At 42.1% G+C, this 18,153-nt stretch overlaps 1 protein-coding gene across 1 annotated transcript in view; it reads left to right on the top strand.

The window, feature by feature from the left end:
* The window catches only part of HHIP (hedgehog interacting protein), a 73,621-nt gene that overhangs the window by 35,344 nt on the left and 20,124 nt on the right, over positions 1–18,153 (top strand). The window contains exons 5-6 of the mRNA XM_064149491.1: positions 17,275–17,426; positions 17,865–18,038. Coding sequence (XP_064005561.1) covers positions 17,275–17,426; positions 17,865–18,038 — 326 coding nt within the window. The remainder of the gene's footprint in view (positions 1–17,274; positions 17,427–17,864; positions 18,039–18,153) is intronic.

Genomic DNA, 18,153 nt, shown 5'->3' with positions numbered 1-18,153 from the left:
TCTTCAAATAGAACAAATTCTGTCTATCCTGTGGCTTTGTGTAGTAGTTATTGTACTTTCTCTCCTCAGGGAATATGGTTTTCATGGCTTGGTAAGACTCTACTAATTATTACATACCTCATGTTTCTGAAGAAGAAATGATGTTTATGTTAGCTATTTTCCTTTCAGGAAATAGATTGTAAGTGGGTGAATTCCTTCTTCCTTTTTTTCAGGAGGGAGAATAGTAGAAAGGTCTGGCCTTTAGCAAGGAGTAATGTATCAGTGTATCTCAACATTCTGGCAACTCCAGGCATTTTTTTCTACTTGGAATTTGAGTAACAGCTCTCACATTTAGCTGATGTCCATTCAAATGCAGAAGTCACCGTGTGGAAATAATGACACTATTCAAAGTCTTTCAACAGCAACAAAATCAGGAACAATTAATAACACTGACTTAAATTTCAAGTTTATAAATAATGCAATTTAGTGGCTGAAAAAGTTATCAGGGATCTGTGTACTGTCTATCTTTGACAGATTCCTAGAAATCTCCAGAATGCACTTTAAAGGTCATCCAGTTCAACCCCTCCTGCAATAAGCAGGGAAAATGCAAGATTGTGGCTGATAATTTCACTAAAAATTAACTCGATCAGCACATATTTGCACAGATCCAAAGTGTTATGGATGATGATGCTGATGAACCAGTCAAGCTGTAGAGCAGAACAGCACAGATGGCTTGGGGAAGAAAATGAGGATCATGCCTCACCACCATCCCTCCTACTCCTTTGGTCCTTTCTAGGAGTGGAGAGATGGCTAAGACATCACTGGCTCACCTCTGGGAAAGCACAGAGTGGGCAAGAGACAGAGAAAGCAAGGCTGTGTCTTGCACAAGTGGAACAAGCCTTGTCTCGTGTGGCACACAGCTTGCTGATGTTGTGCATGTTGTTAGTGGGTGTTGCTGCACAGAGCTGTGAAAACCTTGTGCACCTGCCGTGTCTCCTGCCACTAAGGGAAAGCAACAATGGAAGGAAGTTACCATTGTGAAAGTTGTGGAAAACTTTGGAATTGTGAGGAAAAGGCAGGTGAAAGGCAGTGGCCATTCAAGATGCATAAATTAACTAACAGACAGTATTCTGATTGAAGTACAAGACCAAGACGTTCAAATGTGGGTTAGTGCTTGTGGTCAGTCTGAGACTGAACTGGAGGAAATACTCATCCCTCTTCCTGTGATTCCTGTAGCATTTGTAGCTGGTTGGAATTAACCAACAATCCATGGAGTCACTGCTAGAAATGCCCTTTAATGCTCAACATCTCAAAAGAGGGGCCACAAAAAGTCCATGGCTATGCTGAAACATTTCTTTAAGGCCTTCCCCAGAGAGGTTGTGGAGTCTCCTTCTCTGGAGCCTTTCAAGGCCTGTCTGGATGTGTTCCTCTGTGACCTGAGCTAGATTGTGTGGTCCTGCTCTGGCAGGGGGGTTGGACTCAATGATCTCTTTGGGTCCCTTCCAACTCCTGACATCCTGTGATCCTGAGTGATGTTAAGGAGCCTTTGCAGGTCAGATGGTGACAAGTGGACATGTATCACCTGGAAGGGAATGCTGTGACCTGAGGGAAACAATTGTGCTGATGCTGACTTCTTTTTAAAGAACCCATCACTCAAGCTTCCCTTCTTCATACAAGCACTCAGACTCAGGGCTGAAACTTTGCTTCTCACAGATGATGCCATTTTGGACACTTTGCTGCTCCTATCATTCCTGGGTTGTTTAGGGATGTGTGTGTTGTGTTTTGGTTTGTTTCAAACAAGTTACAAAGCTGGCGTAGCTTCAGAGAGTTTTCCTTAATGGAATCCATTCCACCCAGAAGGTGTTCTCTCTAACAAATGGGAAACATCACTAAATTTAACCCAAACTCTGAGCAATGGAAAGCTACATAGATGATGTCAGACATTACAAATATTATTTGTACTTGCTAGTTTACTTCAAGGGAAATTATGAGCATGACATCATAGTGATGACTGACTAATTTTTATTAGTGTTTTCTCTCTGAAACTCTAGACTTAGGGTTATAAAGAAAAACAGCTTTAAAGTGCTGTACCTGTTATTCTTTGCTAACACTTTGTGATTTTCCCCTTTGTCAAAGGTATTCATATTTTTAAATGCCATGGATACTATCAGTTCTCATTCCAGTCACTTGACATGTCCAATATTTTGTGTCCGAAAGGGGAAAAAAAAAGAAAGTTGTATTTTACACTCATAAAAGATAGGAAATGATCACATCTTCTTTTAAATTAATTGCTGCTTGGGTTGGCCTGTGAACCTATAAACTCTGCTGGAGCAGTTGTAGCCAGAGTTCTTTACCACAGCTCCTTACTGTGGAGATGGATTATGCCGCCGAAGGGGCAATGACCAGCTTAGCAGCAGCGATACGTTTCTGCAGCAGTGACGGCACATCGCAGCCTGCCGCAGCTTTGCAGACATCCAAAGTCTGCAGACCCAGCACGACTCTGGTTTACAGCAAACAAATAACCCAGGGTACAGCACAAGTAGTTTTTGCAAAGGCCTCTTGCTGCTGAGAAGCATTACAGCAGCTCCAGCTCGGAAGGCCGCTCAGGCATTGTATGTTCTGAAGACAGCAGTAGCCAAGGAGACCAACGGAACAGTATCTCCCACGGCAAGGCAAGAAACATTTTTCAAGCCTAGACAAAGGCATGCCTGCAGGAACACTGTGAGAGTCATCAAGGCACTAGGTACAATTCAAGTTCATAGAGACTCCATAACTAAAACTTGGTGGGTGGCAGAGCAACCCAAAGGCTCTGTCTCTTGGACAGAACTCCTCTCACTGTCTTTAGGATCTTACCACCACTAGACTGCATCCTTAGATTCTTTACTGAGGCCACCATACCAGGTAGAGGCAAATCTACATGATCACATCAGTATCTTTCTCCAGATCATAGAATCAACCAGGTTGGAAGAGACCTCCAAGCTCATCCAGTCTAACCTAGCACCCAGCCCTAGACAATCAAGCTAACCACAGCACTAAGTGCCCCAGCCAGGCTTTGCTTCAACACCTCCAGGGACGGTGACTCCACCACCTCCCTGGGCAGCCCATTCCAATGCCAATCACTCTCTCTGCCAACAACTTCCTCCTAACATCCAGCCTAGACCTCCCCTGCCACAATTTGAGACTCTGTCCCCTTTTTCTGTTGCTGCTTGCTTGGAAGAAGAGCCCAACCCCACCTGGCTACAGCCTCCCTTCAGGTAGCTGCAGACAGCAATGAGGTCTGAGCCTCCTCTGCTGCAGGCTGCACACCCCCAGCTCCCTCAGCCTCTCCTCACAGGGCTGTGCTCCAGGCCCCTCACCAGCTTTGTTGCCCTTCTCTGGACACCTTCCAGTATCTCAACATCTCTCTTGAATTGAGGAGCCCAGAACTGGACATAGTACTTGAGATGTGGCCTAACCAGTGCTGAGTACAGGGGCAGAATAACCTCCCTTGTCCTACTGGCCCAGTCAACACTATGTTGTATTTGACCTCAGTGGCAATGAAGTTCTCTGTTTACGATTAAACATATGGTGTTGGGTTACAGCTGGACTTGATGATCTTAGAGGTCTTTTCCAGCCTTACTGATTCTATGATTTTCAAAGGTGTTTCCTCTACAAGGACCTTTACACATCTGTAAGGAATTGTTTTAATAAGAAATTAAATATCTATGGTGTCAAAGTGCTTACACACATTAGAGCACTGAAATGCTTTGTCCTAATGGAGCCTTCATATTCAGAGATTATTTTAATAATGGATGGATTTAGCATCAGTAATCACAGCCAGACTTGCACCTACAGCTCCAGCTCCTAACACAAAACAATGCATCTGTGGTCTCAACACCTGCATAAATATACATGAGTGAGGGTGAAGTGTGCAGAGGCAAGGTTGAAAATGTGACTCCTGTGGCCAAATTCAAACTCCAGTGGAAGGCTGCTCTAGTGATCTGAGGAATCACCCTATCAGCCTTTCTCCTTCCCTTGTCTCAGCTAAGGCTAACTGCTCTGTCCATGCTTAGCCCATATTTGGGGCTAAACTCCAGTAGTCACCCAGTGACTCCTCCTCAGCAGAGAAGGAAGATAAGGAAAAGGAGGGAATATCCCTGGGCCAAAATGAAAATGGATTTAATGAAACAACAAAACTGATACCAACAGAAAGTACATAAAATTATACTCAGCCCAGCAAAAGAGCAGCAGTCCCAACATCCAGGTAGGCAGTCCTCAAGAGCAGGAAAACCAAGCAAGGTGCCCAAACAGTAAAAACTCCCCTCTGCTCAGTAAAATTTTCCATCTGTACTGAGTGATGCTCGTGGCCTGGGACACACACCTGTAACTAACTCAGCTCAGCTGTCCTGGCTGACTCAGAGCTGCTAACCGCCTGCAGACCATGATTGGTCTAAGATTCCATCCTAGCAAAACCAGGATGTGCTCCCACTTAATTTCAGTGCCACATAGACCAAGCTCAGCAAATAACTAAGGAATGGTACCTTCATACAGTGCTGCAAACTCTCCCAGAGAATCCAACATCTTGGAGAAATGATGTGTATTTGAGTTCAAAGATATCCCAAGAGAAGAGGTCTAGGTAGTATCAACAGCATCATTCATCTCAACACGGAAAGAAAGTTGCTTCTGAGACTGATTTGCAGAGCTCTTGAGTTACACCAGCATGTAATGGGCCTGTGTGACAAAGAATGCTTCCCTAATCAACCCCATTTGCAAATGACTTTCAAGCTGAGAAATGGACAAATGATCTGTAATAGATAATAAACAGCTAATCATTACATCACACATACCACATCCATTACTACAGATGCATTTATTAAATCCCTTTTATATATGACTTATATTCAAGCATTCTATTTTGTCAGGGGTTCAAAGGGATTAGACTTCAATTTGTTATTTCAGTAGACTATACCTTTAAATTGTTGACATATAAGTTGTATAAATAGAAACACTATAAATCTCTTTAAAAATGTACCATAAATTTTTTATGTATGACCTTTAAGTAACAGCAGTCTGTTGCATAACTCTGCAGGGGAAGTCACATGGTGGAAACCTCATATTTCCTTAAATTTATGGTTGTTTCTTGGTGGTCTAAAAGGCTTCTATTTTTTTTTTTTTAATTTAAGTTCCCTTTCAAAGTCATAATCTTGGTAAATTGTTTAATGTTTGGTCTAATGCAGGTCAATGTAAGTTCTTATTTAGATTTATATTAGGAAATATATAACATCAGATACCAATGAAGCTTGGCTAATAAAGTCAAGGATAGCAGTGTTAGGTTTCACTCTAATGATGTGAAGATAATGTCTTTAGCTGCATAACCACCACGTTAGCTACAGACCATAAAAAGTCTTGAGGAAATCTCAGGGTCAGATTCATTACGGAGAAAGTCTCCAATTATCCCCCCTCAATCAGAAGCACTTTTGATTGATAAATTCCCTCGCCACCGTTGTATCAGATCTCCTCTACTGACACCAAATGCCATGTAAATTCTAGAGTGGAGAGAATCAGCAGCCTTGAGGTATCTTGGTTTGCACTAGGAAAGAAAAATCAGTGGAATTTGGGCATGTGCCTAAATACTTGCTGAAGCAGGGCCTTGTGAAACAAAATTTAATAGTAAGGTAATTATCATTGCCGTTACTTAGAGGAAATTTTACTCTTTCCTACTCCAAAGGAGTTTGGTTTATACTCAGAGCAGTGTTATCAGCATCAACAGAAAGGGTCTGCTTCAAGTCAAACCATGCAAGTCAATATAAGTTGTGTGAACAAGAAGAAATTATTAGTGGTTTTCCACCTCCACCGAAATCCTCAGGATCCAAAACAGGAATTTACAGCACTTGGCAGGATAAAAATGAAACCCCACTCAGAAATGTCAATATTTAAAGTCCGTGGGATAACCATAATTTAATGAGTGCTTTAAAAAACACAGGCACATCCATGAAATGCACATCTTTCAAAAGCCTTTTTCCCCCCAACATTGGAACCAAATACTGGAGGCAGAACAATATTAACTTCTCCTATGCCAAATTCTTCTAGGTCCTTCATAAGCCTTAGGATATGCAAATCAAGTATGTGTGCACTGTTTATATCCACTCATGTCCCACTTTTGGGACTACAAAAAAGAATGATGTTTGATGGGAGTTTAAACTGCAGAGACAAGGGAATGTGTGGTCATCTAAATGCTGGATGCATGTTTCTGTGTGCATGTAGTGAGTTTCTGCAGAGCACATAAACAGCTTGGAAAATTCAAGCCTTGCTCAGCCATAAATTCTCACTTGAAAGGCAGATGTGCACATCCCACAGTGGGTGTAAATGAAAGTAATGCTTTGTGAGTACAGCCTAGCAGGGGATCATAGAATCATAGAATCAACCAGGTTGGAAGAGACCTCCAAGATCATCCAATCCAACCTATTATCCAGCCCTACCCAGTCAACTAGATCATGACACTAAGTGCCTCAACCAGGCTTTTCTTGAACACCTCCAGGGATGGTGACTCCACCACCTCCCTGAGCAGCCCATTCCAATGCCAATCACTCTCTCTGGCAAGAACTTCCTCCAAAAACACAGCCTAGACCTCCCCTGCCACAATTTGCGACTGTGTCCCCTTGTTCTGTTGCTGGTTGTCTGGCAGCAGAGCCCAACCCCACCTGGCTACAACCTCCCTTCAGGTAGTTGTAGGCAGCAGTGAGGTCACCCCTGAGCCTCCCCTGTTTAGCCTCCTCCAGCTTCTCCTCATAATGTGCTAGTATAAAACAGTTCTACAAGGCAGCTGACAGAGGTACTGATAAGTCATTTCCAGAGGACAAAGAATGGACTTAGCAGCGAGTCGCCTACTAGCCTGCCAGCTAGTGAGCACAGAACTCAGCCCTGACGGTCTGCTCAAACTTGGAGCTGCAGTGGAGTCTGTAATGGGCTGCTGCTCATCCTGGCTGCTTCTTCAGCCAGCCTATGTCAACTTGAATGTAATCTCTTCACCAAACCATGCCACGGTGTGCCACTGGTGTGTGAACAACTTGTGATTCCACGGACACCCTGTCCAAAGGTTTCAGGTTCAATGTGTGTTAAGAAAAAAAAAGAATGAAAAATCAAAGACTCAAAATAGCCACTGTAATTTTCCATCTCTTTTTTTGCATTGTGCATTCTGGCTAAGCACTAAAACACTTACTATGTGTTACATAAATGCCTCCAGCAGTGCTTAGCAGTGGTAAGAATAATTCTGTTCAGGTATGTCAACAATCTGCTGAGAAGCAAAAGAAGCCCAAGATACAATAACAGCTTACTGCCATTGTATAAGCACTGCTCAGCTGAGGAACAGGTATAATGGGTGTCTCTGAACCTGGAGCAGGGTTAATTCAGGATCTTGACAGGCACAAAAGGTGAGCAAACCTTTTATCCTCTCAATAATTTTCTTTAAAAAGAGAATTTAAAGACTGAGCCTAGAGAAGGGACAACAGTACTGAGGTCTAGTCTGACAGAGTGAAATACGCACCAAAAAGAGAGCCTGGAACTTTTTCTTGTCCACGCAAGGCATTCATTAGCCTCACAAATAACAGAAAAATCAGCACTGCTGGGGCTTCACAAGTAGATGAGGGTGTCAAGGGAGGGGCAAAAATCCACCCCGCAGGCAGCGAAGCTTGGGAACCTCAGAATGCTGGCAATGGCTTCGTCAGAAACCAGAGAGCCTTCCCATGCCAAGAACAGACACTAAAATCTCAGACAGTTAATGCAAGAACAGGACAGAGAGGAGTGAGAATATTCTGAGATTCTGAAAACATACTCTCACCAAGCGTGGACTGAAAGCTTCTCAGGAAGGGCCAAATGAAATATGGCATCTCAGTTATTGACATTCTTTTACCTAAAACTAATTAAACAAGTCACAAAAATACTACAGATCCCCAATTTTACAACTGTTTTACTGATTTCCCCCACCAAGCATAGCATGTGTCACAAGCAAACTTCCCTCTCTCTCAGGGAATGTGGTAGCTTAGACAAGTCAGCGTTTTCAAATCCTGTCCTCATTCAGAGAGCTCCTGGCCATTGGTACTGAGGGCTTTTTTCATCATAATTTACTGGTAGTCCCAGGACAAATGAATTGTGAAGCTCTAAGTCCGCATCAGCTATTGACGCACACAAACACGTTCCTCTAATTGCTCCATATGCATGCAGTGCCTCACCCTATTTCATTTTTATAACTCTGCATTCCTTCTTGCCCATGTCCAAAACTATCTTTGCATTCTCAACAAGAAACATATTTCTCATTCACACATCTTGGGCCAAACCCAGCTGGTATTAGTTTCCTACAAGGGTATTTCCTGTATGTCTGAATTGTCAACACGGCTGCGGATTGCCATCATTCTCCTCTTATATACAGATTCTAGTCATGAAGAGCAAACCGTATATCCTCCACCACCCTGCTTTTTCCACTTGGCACATTTCATACAAATCTTCCTGTCTCTCTTCAAGTTATTAGTATTTTTGCACTGTTTTAGCTGAGAGTACAGGCAAGACCTATAGGAGTGGTCCACAAAAGTGCCTGATTATTTTAGCTTCACAAAATGTCAGTGGAAAAACCTGGTTTTCTCTGGATTTACTGAGCCCTTGTTTTCAGGCAGCTGGCAAATGACATACATTTTTAAAGGCTTACTTAAAAAAAATTAAACTAATGATTTGATTTCTGGAGTCGGTATTTGAAATCCAAACTCTTGTTTAAGTGCAGCAGTGCAGCTAGGTTGCATGTCAGCCTTCCTCCCCCTGAACTTTGCAGCTCCTAAAGCACCATCAGGCTGATGGGACTGGCAAAGTACCCAGCTGGGAAGACCCTTGGAATTCAAATGCTTCCTTCTTCCTAGCTCCCATTCAGTGATTTCTCAGAAGCATGAGGGTGAGGTGCTTCAATATCTTTCTGACCCAGCTGTACAGACATGATGCACATACCCAGTATAGTTTGCTGTTTCTGCCCCTGTCCCATACGTAGCTTATGTGAATGAAACATTGCCCTTACAGAGAGAAAAAGCAGGTATGTGCTGTAACAGACAGCAGTTCGCTACTGCAAGCCAAAGGAGAAAGACAGAGTTGTTTGTAAGGCAGAGTAATGTCACCAAGGCATCCTTCCATGTGCATCTCTCTTTTTTTGAAACCAGTTATTTTTCTAATGCCTACAATTAGACAGATCAACATTTCTGGTTTTAATTTAATGGAGAGAGTATGATAATTACTGTTATTCTGTTCTGAATTATATGCCTAAATTTCCATATAAAGTGGTCACGGTAAAACAGCATGAATTTGTTTTCAATTATCAGAGGAGAGTATTTGTTGTAGGTTGGTTCATTTTACATAAGCACTGTCAAACTCGCAATGTGTCACCATACAGCCTTCTTTGTTGGTTTCTCTTTCCCCTCCTTCAGCACCAAAAAAAAAAAAAAAAAAAAAAGGGAAAAAAAAGATTAATTTTCAAGTGCCTCACATTTTTTTTGGTGGACATTCATGAAAAATCTGAATTCAGCAGCCCAAGGAGATTTTTGTTTTGCCATAGCATATTTTCATCTGTAGCAGTGTCCAAAGCAATTGGCTGAAATGCCATGACATACAAAAGTGATTTCTGTATTGAATTATAATGGCTTTAATGCCTCTCTGCCACTATATCTGTATCTTAACCTGAAGGAAATGTTGTACAAAATATGCTGCTGAAAAAATAAAGCTAAGTTACATATAGAGAAAGAATGAGAGCATGATAAAACCAGAGCCTATGTCTGACAGGACCACGGTCAAATTTCAGCGTGGATAGGACAGTAAATCACTAATCAGATTTATCTGTATTGTTTGTGTTTACAGGAAAGTAATGTTAGATAGGTCTAAAATTGGGTCTAAGTTAAAAATCATCCTTGATTGGAAGACTAAAGACACCGCTATGATGAATAGAAAAGAGGTTATTAGTCTCTTGTCATCAGGTGGTGTATCTGTGAATGTGACGCAGCCTCTTCTCTTTGGGGTCTCATCTGAGCCAATTTTATTGGACTGCCCACTGAAAGAAGGTTGTAAAATTTGCCTTTATCCCAGAAATGCCATGAAAAGGTGGGTAAAGCTTAAAAGCAGCAGCAAGAAGGAGAGAAAACACAAAGGTCATCAAGCCCATTCTCCCTATTAATGAAGGATTTTCATGGTCAGTAAATTTCCCAACGCTTACTGCATGCTCGTTCACTTGGAGGAAGCTTTCTTGCTTTCCTAGAAGGCTAATTCTACAACACAATAGACCTCACACCAGTGCAGCTGAAAAGCTGTCAGGAGAAGACACTCTATAGTGCAAGAATGCTGAAGAGGAAAAGCAGAGGAGAGCAGATAGGCCAAATAAATAAATAGCAGAGAGTGGAGGCATGCCAGGAAAATAAGAAGGAGCATGCTTATGTTTTTACCTTCCCTTAGTGGCCTCCGCTGGTGAACTACTCACTGAATTGCTAGTAGAATGTAAAGCTTCCTTGAAAATAAATCCAGCTGGGGACAGAGGTGGAATCACCACCTGTGTTCCCAGAGGATCAATGCTGCTTACAGCTCAAGAGGCCTCTGTGGTGCAGGAAAGTGTGTAATTCACACCTTCTTGAGCCAGCTTTACTGAATGCAATAATCATCTGGTCTTTATTTGAATCTCCCTCTTCCGGGACTGATTTCCACTGTCTTCTGTTATTCCAATTCTCCTAAAGTAGTGCAGTACATAAAGTTTCTCAGTCCAGATGCAGACCTCACATGGGCTCATGGCCACCTCCTTGCAAGCACACTCACAGTCGTATGTCACTCTGCCCAAAACCTCTCAATTATTGGCCGGCTCTTGGCAGCCTCAGAGATTTTAGCTGCTCCTAACCAATAATTGGGAGAGTTGTCAAAGCAGGGTTCATGTCTCATTAGAAGAGTGTGAAGGAGGCAAGCTGTGGGTTTGTGTTGGGTTGGTATCTGCATTTATAAGTTTCATGTACTTTCTTTAGGAGGACGGGAAGGAAGAATTGTGTTATCAGGGGACGAGGATTGTCATTTGGATTAAACTAAAGACTTGCCCAGCAGAACATCAAAATCTGGAGTTGAGTAATTAAAAAAAATTAAGTACAGAGGACTAGGACTAGAAGTGAAAGGTCCTGCACTTAGTGACCGGTATCTTCAAAGGACTGTGAAGGTAAGGAAAAGAAAACACAATCGAGGCCATGCCAAAATTCTGCCTTTGCTGCACCAAAAGTAAGAATTAAAACTAGGTTTAAAGGCCCAGTGCTATCTCTAGATCTCAAACCACTTTCATTTGTTTCCCTTGGCCACTCCTGAGCTCTTTTGCTGGAAAACTACACTGCACAGTAACTCTGTGTGTGTAATTCTGTGAATAGCTGCACTGACTGCACCCCAAGTGCAGAGAGTCCCCATTCAAAATCCATGCAGGACTGGTCTTGGGAATTACCCTCAAACTACCATTGGGTAGGTTTGAGAGCTCTGGGTACTACCATGGGGTAGGTTTGAGAGCTCTGGGTACTACCACTGGGTAGGTTAGAGAGCTCTGGACATTAGAGCCCCTGGGCACTAAAGGAGTGGGATGTCATTACTTTACTGTGGGTGCAGTTGTCCTGTACAAAACCCTGAGCATTTCAGTATCACTGCAAACATCAGAGCAGACAACTTCAGGATGAGTGCCCTTTGACCACCAGTCCTGCCTGCACCTAACTGAACAAAGCCCACCTCTAACCACGGCAGGATTTATGCCTGCATTCCAAGTAGGAGTTTAGCCCCGTAAGTGTTTTTCCTCTATACATTTATTTGTAAAGAATTCCTCTATCTAAAGTTATTAAGTCAAGTATTCACACAGTGCATCTGTTAAAAACAGTTAAAAACACTGGCAATGTTTCTAATCAAATCCTCAGACAATTGCAAAACCTTTTATAAATTAGGAAAGTCATCGTGAGGCTTTGTGGCACAACAGGAAAAAGGGAAATCTTTGGAGATAGGGTTTAGTATGTATACTATACTGAGCCATGACATCAGGGTAATTATTTTTCCCTAAGGTAAATGTCTTATGTTACAAATTCTTCCCTTGCCAGAGGCCTCAGGCCCCACAGATGTTCAGATAGCAAAGCACTTCGGCTCTCAACACCCAAGAGGTCTATCAGAGCTCTGTTCCTCTAGCATACCTACAGCCCAATTAAGTTCTGGTTTTCTCATTCTGTATTTGCTGTCCCCTTTCACCTGCCAGAGGCACCTCCCCCTTACATTTCTCACCGTAGTTGCTGTGGCTTCGAGAGGGGAAGGTGTGCCCTTGAAGCAGGGCTTCTGCTGGCTTCTGCTTCTGCTATAGTCAGGTTTCTATCCTGTGCTGGCGCCAAATTCCCAAAATACGTTGATTAAGCAAATACTTCCTGCTGAGAAAAATACCTGACATTGATCTTCAGCTCGACAGCAAGATCCAGCAAAGGAAGGTTCAAACAAACAGAGATTCTTTGGGGATCTCCTAATTAGAACCCCCTTTCGGGAGAGCTCATATGGTAGTGCCTGATAAGAGACTTTAGATGTTCCATGACCCCTTCTCCTAGGTTTATTAAAAGTAGAACTCCTTAAGATCAAACACACAGTGCTGCATGTTAGTTCTGGTATTTATTACATCGGAAGTAAGCTGAAATAAGGCTGATCAAACTAACTCAGCAAGTTACCCAGCAGCTGAAAACGAGTGACAGACCTTACAATGCAGTCACTACTCTAGGTCACAAATGACCACTGACACATTTTCAGCACAAGCCCTTTTGAAGAAGGTTGCTGCTCATTTTCAGCATAAGCATGGGACTGTCCAGATGAAAAGGCTGTTAAGTGTACATACCACTATTTTATAACATCTGAAATCAGTTTTAAAGGAGAACTCCTAACCTGCTGCCTACATTTCCCATTGGAATGGGCTGCCCAGGGAGGTGGTGGAGGCACCGTCCCTGGAGATCTTCAAGAGGAGACTGGATGGGGCACTTGGTGCCATAGTCTAGTTGACTGGATAGGGCTGGGTGCTAGGTTGGACTGGATGATCTTGGAGGTCTCTTCCAACCTGGTTGATTCTATGATTCTATGTTTCTATGATTCTATTAAGCCACACAGAGTAATGGAACTAGATGCTCATGTCTGGGTTTGCTTACTAAAATTAATTAAGGTTACGTAATTAAGGGTCATGCTTGCAATATGATCTATTTGAAATGCTAACAATAGCAGTTAAGGCATTCCCATACATTGCTCTGTATTTACTATAGGAAATAATACACACAGTGATGTAATGAAATGGCAGCATGTCCTAAAAACAACAGCAGCAAAAGTTTCTCTGTTACAGAAAAAGTATGGCAGCTTAATAATATAATCATACTTCTATATATAATACCAGAGATATACCAGAGTACATTTGGGAGCACACAGACTGGAGTAGAGCCCACTTCTAATGAGTGCTTATATGAAAAAAAACCAGCTTTCTATAAAAATCCACTATTCCAATGAAGTGATTACTCCCCTCTTAGTGTTAATCCAAATACAAAGTGGATGGTGGTGTACAGTTGTTTCAGAGTTTTACAAGTGTAAATGTATTATGGCAAAAAACACAATGCCAAAATTGAGATTAAAAACATGTCTTGAGAATACTTACTGGTGTAATATACTTGGAGAGTTGGCATAATGTACCTAACCAAGCATTTAAAATTGCAAAGTAAAGAAACACATTGAGTTTCATGCGTGCAGTGTACCTAACCACAGGTACCATTTCAAAATTAAAAGAAACACTTTAATACATACAATTCATCTTTACTTGGCTTTGTACTGACTTAAGGTAGCACAGTTGTAGCCAGGTGGGGGTTGGGCTCTTCTCCCAGACAACCAGCAACAGAAGGGGACAGAGTCTCAAGTTGTGCTGGGGGAGGTCTAGGCTGGATGTTAGGAGGAAGTTGTTGCCAGAGAGAGTTATTGGCATTGGAATGGGCTGCCCAGGGAGGTGGTGGAGTCACCATCCCTGGAGGTGTTCAAGCAAAGCCTGTCTGGGGCACTTAGTGCCATGGTCTGGTTGACTGGCTAGGGCTGGGTGCTAGGTTGGACTGGATGAGCTTGGAGGTCTCTTCCAACCTGGCTGATTCTATGATTCTATGCTTGTGGTCCTACACTAGACCGAGCTGGGTTTCAGAAGTATCTTTTGACTTTCAGAGAACTCCTTAGCTGAAGCTTATCACCTGGCCCATGGAAAACTGGTTTTAAGACAAAGTGTAGTATTGGTGTAAAATGTGCAGTTAGTGTGAAGAGAAGACAGGAGTGTTCATACTGAAGAGCTGAGCGGGCAGACATGGGAAGTGTGAGCTTCCAAGTTTAGTCACAATAGGGATTTAAATGGGCCCCAGTCCACAGTATGTTTAGGTAATTAATACTCATTTCAGCCAAGCATCATTTTTTGTTTTCAACAGACGTCTCAATGGAATACAAAGATTTGTCTCATTCCTCTTGCCCTTTCTTATACGCCTGACAAACGTTAATGGTTATTTCATCAAATAGTGTAGTGCAGGGTCTCACACGAGCTTCTATGTCATCTACTGTTTGTTGCTGCTGATTTCATCTAAAGGCAGGCTTTAAAAGGCCTCAATAGGTCATTAAGCTGCCAAGAAAAATAGAGAGCTATTTGATACACGGTATCTACAGGACGAGACTATGAAGCCTGGGAAGCTGGTTTCACAGGAGACATCAAAAGCCCATTGACAGAAAATAAAAGTGAGATTATTCTGTAGGGGAAATCTGAAATTTTGAAATTTGGTCCATAATTAGGGAGTTTGACAGTATCAAAATGACAACTCACAAGGGATTTTGCTGGATACCTCTCAGTTTACCCCACAGCGTAGGAGACATAACACTACAGAAAACTAGATACTTTCTGGCACCATCCAGAGCAGGCCTGCCAGTTAGTGATAAAGCTGAAAGTTCACATGAACAATTGTTTTCCAGACCCAGAAGAAGTAAGTATGGAAAAAACTCAGCTGGGTTTCTAGTTGACCATAAGCCAGCTCATGGCTTGATGCTGCACTGATTTCAGTTATCTTAGAGGGATACTTCCAAAGTTTTTACTGAACAGATGAATAAATAGACTGCTTAGAACACAGTGTGCCTGGCTTGCTTGGAAAAACAGCAAGCAGTGTGACTTTTCAGGAAGCAATAGCTACATTCTACAAACAAAGCAATGCATGGCAGTCTATAACAGCATCAGCCAAGACAGAAATCAGTAAAAGTTCTGGCCTGATCCTGAGCACACAACTTGCCATGCTTGCTACCTTGCAAGGTCCCGTGTTTCACTCATCAAATTCCTGTCTCATGTCTGCTTCATTAAAAGCTCTTAATTTAATTTTCACCTGTTTATGCTTTCAACAGCTTCACTTTCACGCTGAGACTAATCCTATGACATCAAGTGCTAAATAAAATACCAGCTTAGTAACAGAAAGGCCTTTTCTTACCAAGACTTTCAATAACTCACCTTGAATGGCAGGCCAGGGGTGACTCACTGACATTCCTGGGCACTTAAATGAGTTGAACTCATCTCTCAGAAGAAGAAGAAGAAGAAGAAGAAGAAGATCTTTGGAATATGCCTTACTGTTCCCAAAGCAACCAATTTGCCTCCCTTTGCTTCTGACTTTATCAGAGCAACTTGGTCAAAACTCTTAGAAACTTGTACAATAATATCTACAGTCAGCTCAGACTCAGCTGCAGAATTGTTTTTGTTTCCTAGAGGAGAAGGAGCTAGACTACCAGTCCCTTCATTGATGGGGACTGCAACTGATTTGGCAACTCTGACTAGAACCTCTCTGATAACCCTCTGAAACTCAGCTTCCCTAGCAAACAAACCAGCTACTTTGGCTGCCTCTGAATTAGCAGGATCCAGATTTCACTGTACAAATCTCTTTCTATGGAAATCTCTTGACCTATTTACATCTCCACTTCTGACTCAGGTTTCTCTTTGGTGGTTGTGATTAAAAAGGAAGTATGGCAATCATGTTGAATTAAAGTAAATTAAAGCTGTGCACTTTTCCAATTAGGCCTTTTGTGGGAAGTTTTTCAAGAGGAAGACAGGCCCATCCATCACTGGCAATTGCAAATGCATTTTAAAAGCTTCATTCTCTCTTATAATTTCAAATTTCATAATTGGTTATCGTGGGTGTGGTTGGAGTTGCAAAACATTGTCTCCTTACGGGTGCAGAGCTGCAGCAGTTGAATCTACCCCAGAGTCAGTGGTTTGGGAGGCTGGCAAGCCTTGAGCTGGACCCCAAACCAGCTCTCACCTTGTGAATAATCACCTAGATGAGCTGCATTTGAACCATTCATTTTGTCCCCTGCTTATGTCTGAGCCTCAGCTTCTCTCCCCTGTGCAAACAAAGAATCAAAGTTTTGTTCTTCATGTACACGAGCACAACTGGGGGTCAGCAATGTTACACACACTTAGAAGCCAAGGAGAAAACTGCCTTCCCTTTGGGCACGCAGGGGACTCGTATTGCCACAGTGCATTACATGGATTCGCTGCTTAACCCCTAACTGCACTAATCTTTGTGGCAAACACAGGAAGAAAAGAAAGTTGTTTGGAGATATTTCTATTTTTGTGTTAAAAAGCCAACAAAACCCTTTCCCTTGAAGGCCCAGATGTAAAACTATGGTTTCTCTGCAGAGAGAGCAAGGCTGCTTATTACCTACACTATAGTGGATATGATGAACAGACCACCATAGTTGTGACAACTGATGTTGCTGCCTCCAGGGTAAAACAAAGGTTTACATATTACACAAGCAATTTAACTGTTTTCTAAACACATTGCCAAGACAGTGGGAGTTGGCAGCCAGCACTGTGTTTTAGGTTTTGGATACTTGGATTAGAAGTGACTGCTGATTATAGACCTTTTTATTTGCCTTCTATGAATTACAAGCATCCTAGTAACCCAGCAAAGAATCCTTTGCAGCACTCAAACTTGTCTTCATGGCTTCCCAAAGATTACATGCACAAATCACTCCACAAAAGTGGCGTAAGAGACTTCTGCATAGATAACTACATAGACAATTGTCTTGTTCTAACTCTTAAAGACTTCCCCAAAGTGAAATGTTTTATAATCCTTTTTGTGCAGTAGTCAGGAAAGAAATAAAAGAGTTTGGGCAAAGATTATCCACAAGAAAGAAACTTTTTTCTTTTTTTTTTGGGTTCCAGCTGAAACACAATAAAGAACATAATTAACTTCACAATTCTTTGTGTTTTTCATTTGACTGCAGGGAGGAGATGAAAGAGGACTGTTAAGCCTTGCATTCCATCCCAATTACAAGAAAAATGGAAAGCTCTATGTGTCTTATACCACCAACCAAGAACGGTGGGCTATTGGACCTCATGACCACATCCTTAGGGTCGTAGAGTACACAGTATCCAGGTATCAGTAGAAGTCTCAAATACACCAGTTCTGCATTTCTCACCAAGTCTGTCGGTTTACTGTTTGCCATTTCTAACCTACCAGATTTGCAGTGTCTATACTTGGGCCTGACTTTCTTTCATAGAGTAGTTTGGGGAGACCAGTGAGAAGACTGCTTTAGACTTTTTATGATTTTCCTTTTTTTTCTTTTTTTTTTTTTTTTGGTTAAGTAGTTCTGTCATTTTTCAGTTATAGTTATTTCCTAATTCCTGTGTGCAGGCAGCAAAATATTGTTTACAACTGCTGGACAAGTGAAGTTTCTCAGAAGTCATTGTTTGAAGTTTTTGCACCGAGTTAGAGCATTCACATCTGAAAGTATAACCTGAATGACTGAAGGTGATTTGAAAGAAGAGCCACGATAGTGAACTGTGAAAACTGTTTGTGTCTTTTATATGGCAGGAAAAATCCACACCAAGTGGATATGAGAACAGCAAGAGCATTTTTAGAAGTAGCAGAACTACATCGAAAACACCTAGGAGGACAGCTGCTCTTTGGCCCAGATGGCTTCCTCTACATTTTCTTGGGAGATGGCATGATCACTTTAGATGACATGGAGGAGATGGATGGCTTAAGGTACAAAAACTACCAACTGAGAGAGTTCTGTTACTGCCTTCTGGTTTTGCACAGGCTTTGGGATACAGTCAAAGCACTTTGTCAGGACAAATCTTACTCTGTCTTCCCCTACTAC

Source organism: Pogoniulus pusillus, chromosome 10, assembly GCF_015220805.1.
Source record: "Pogoniulus pusillus isolate bPogPus1 chromosome 10, bPogPus1.pri, whole genome shotgun sequence".
In the NCBI taxonomy this organism is placed as follows: domain Eukaryota; kingdom Metazoa; phylum Chordata; class Aves; order Piciformes; family Lybiidae; genus Pogoniulus; species Pogoniulus pusillus.
The sequence above is the reverse complement of the archived record's forward strand: the minus strand, read 5'-3'. Positions and strand labels throughout refer to the sequence as shown.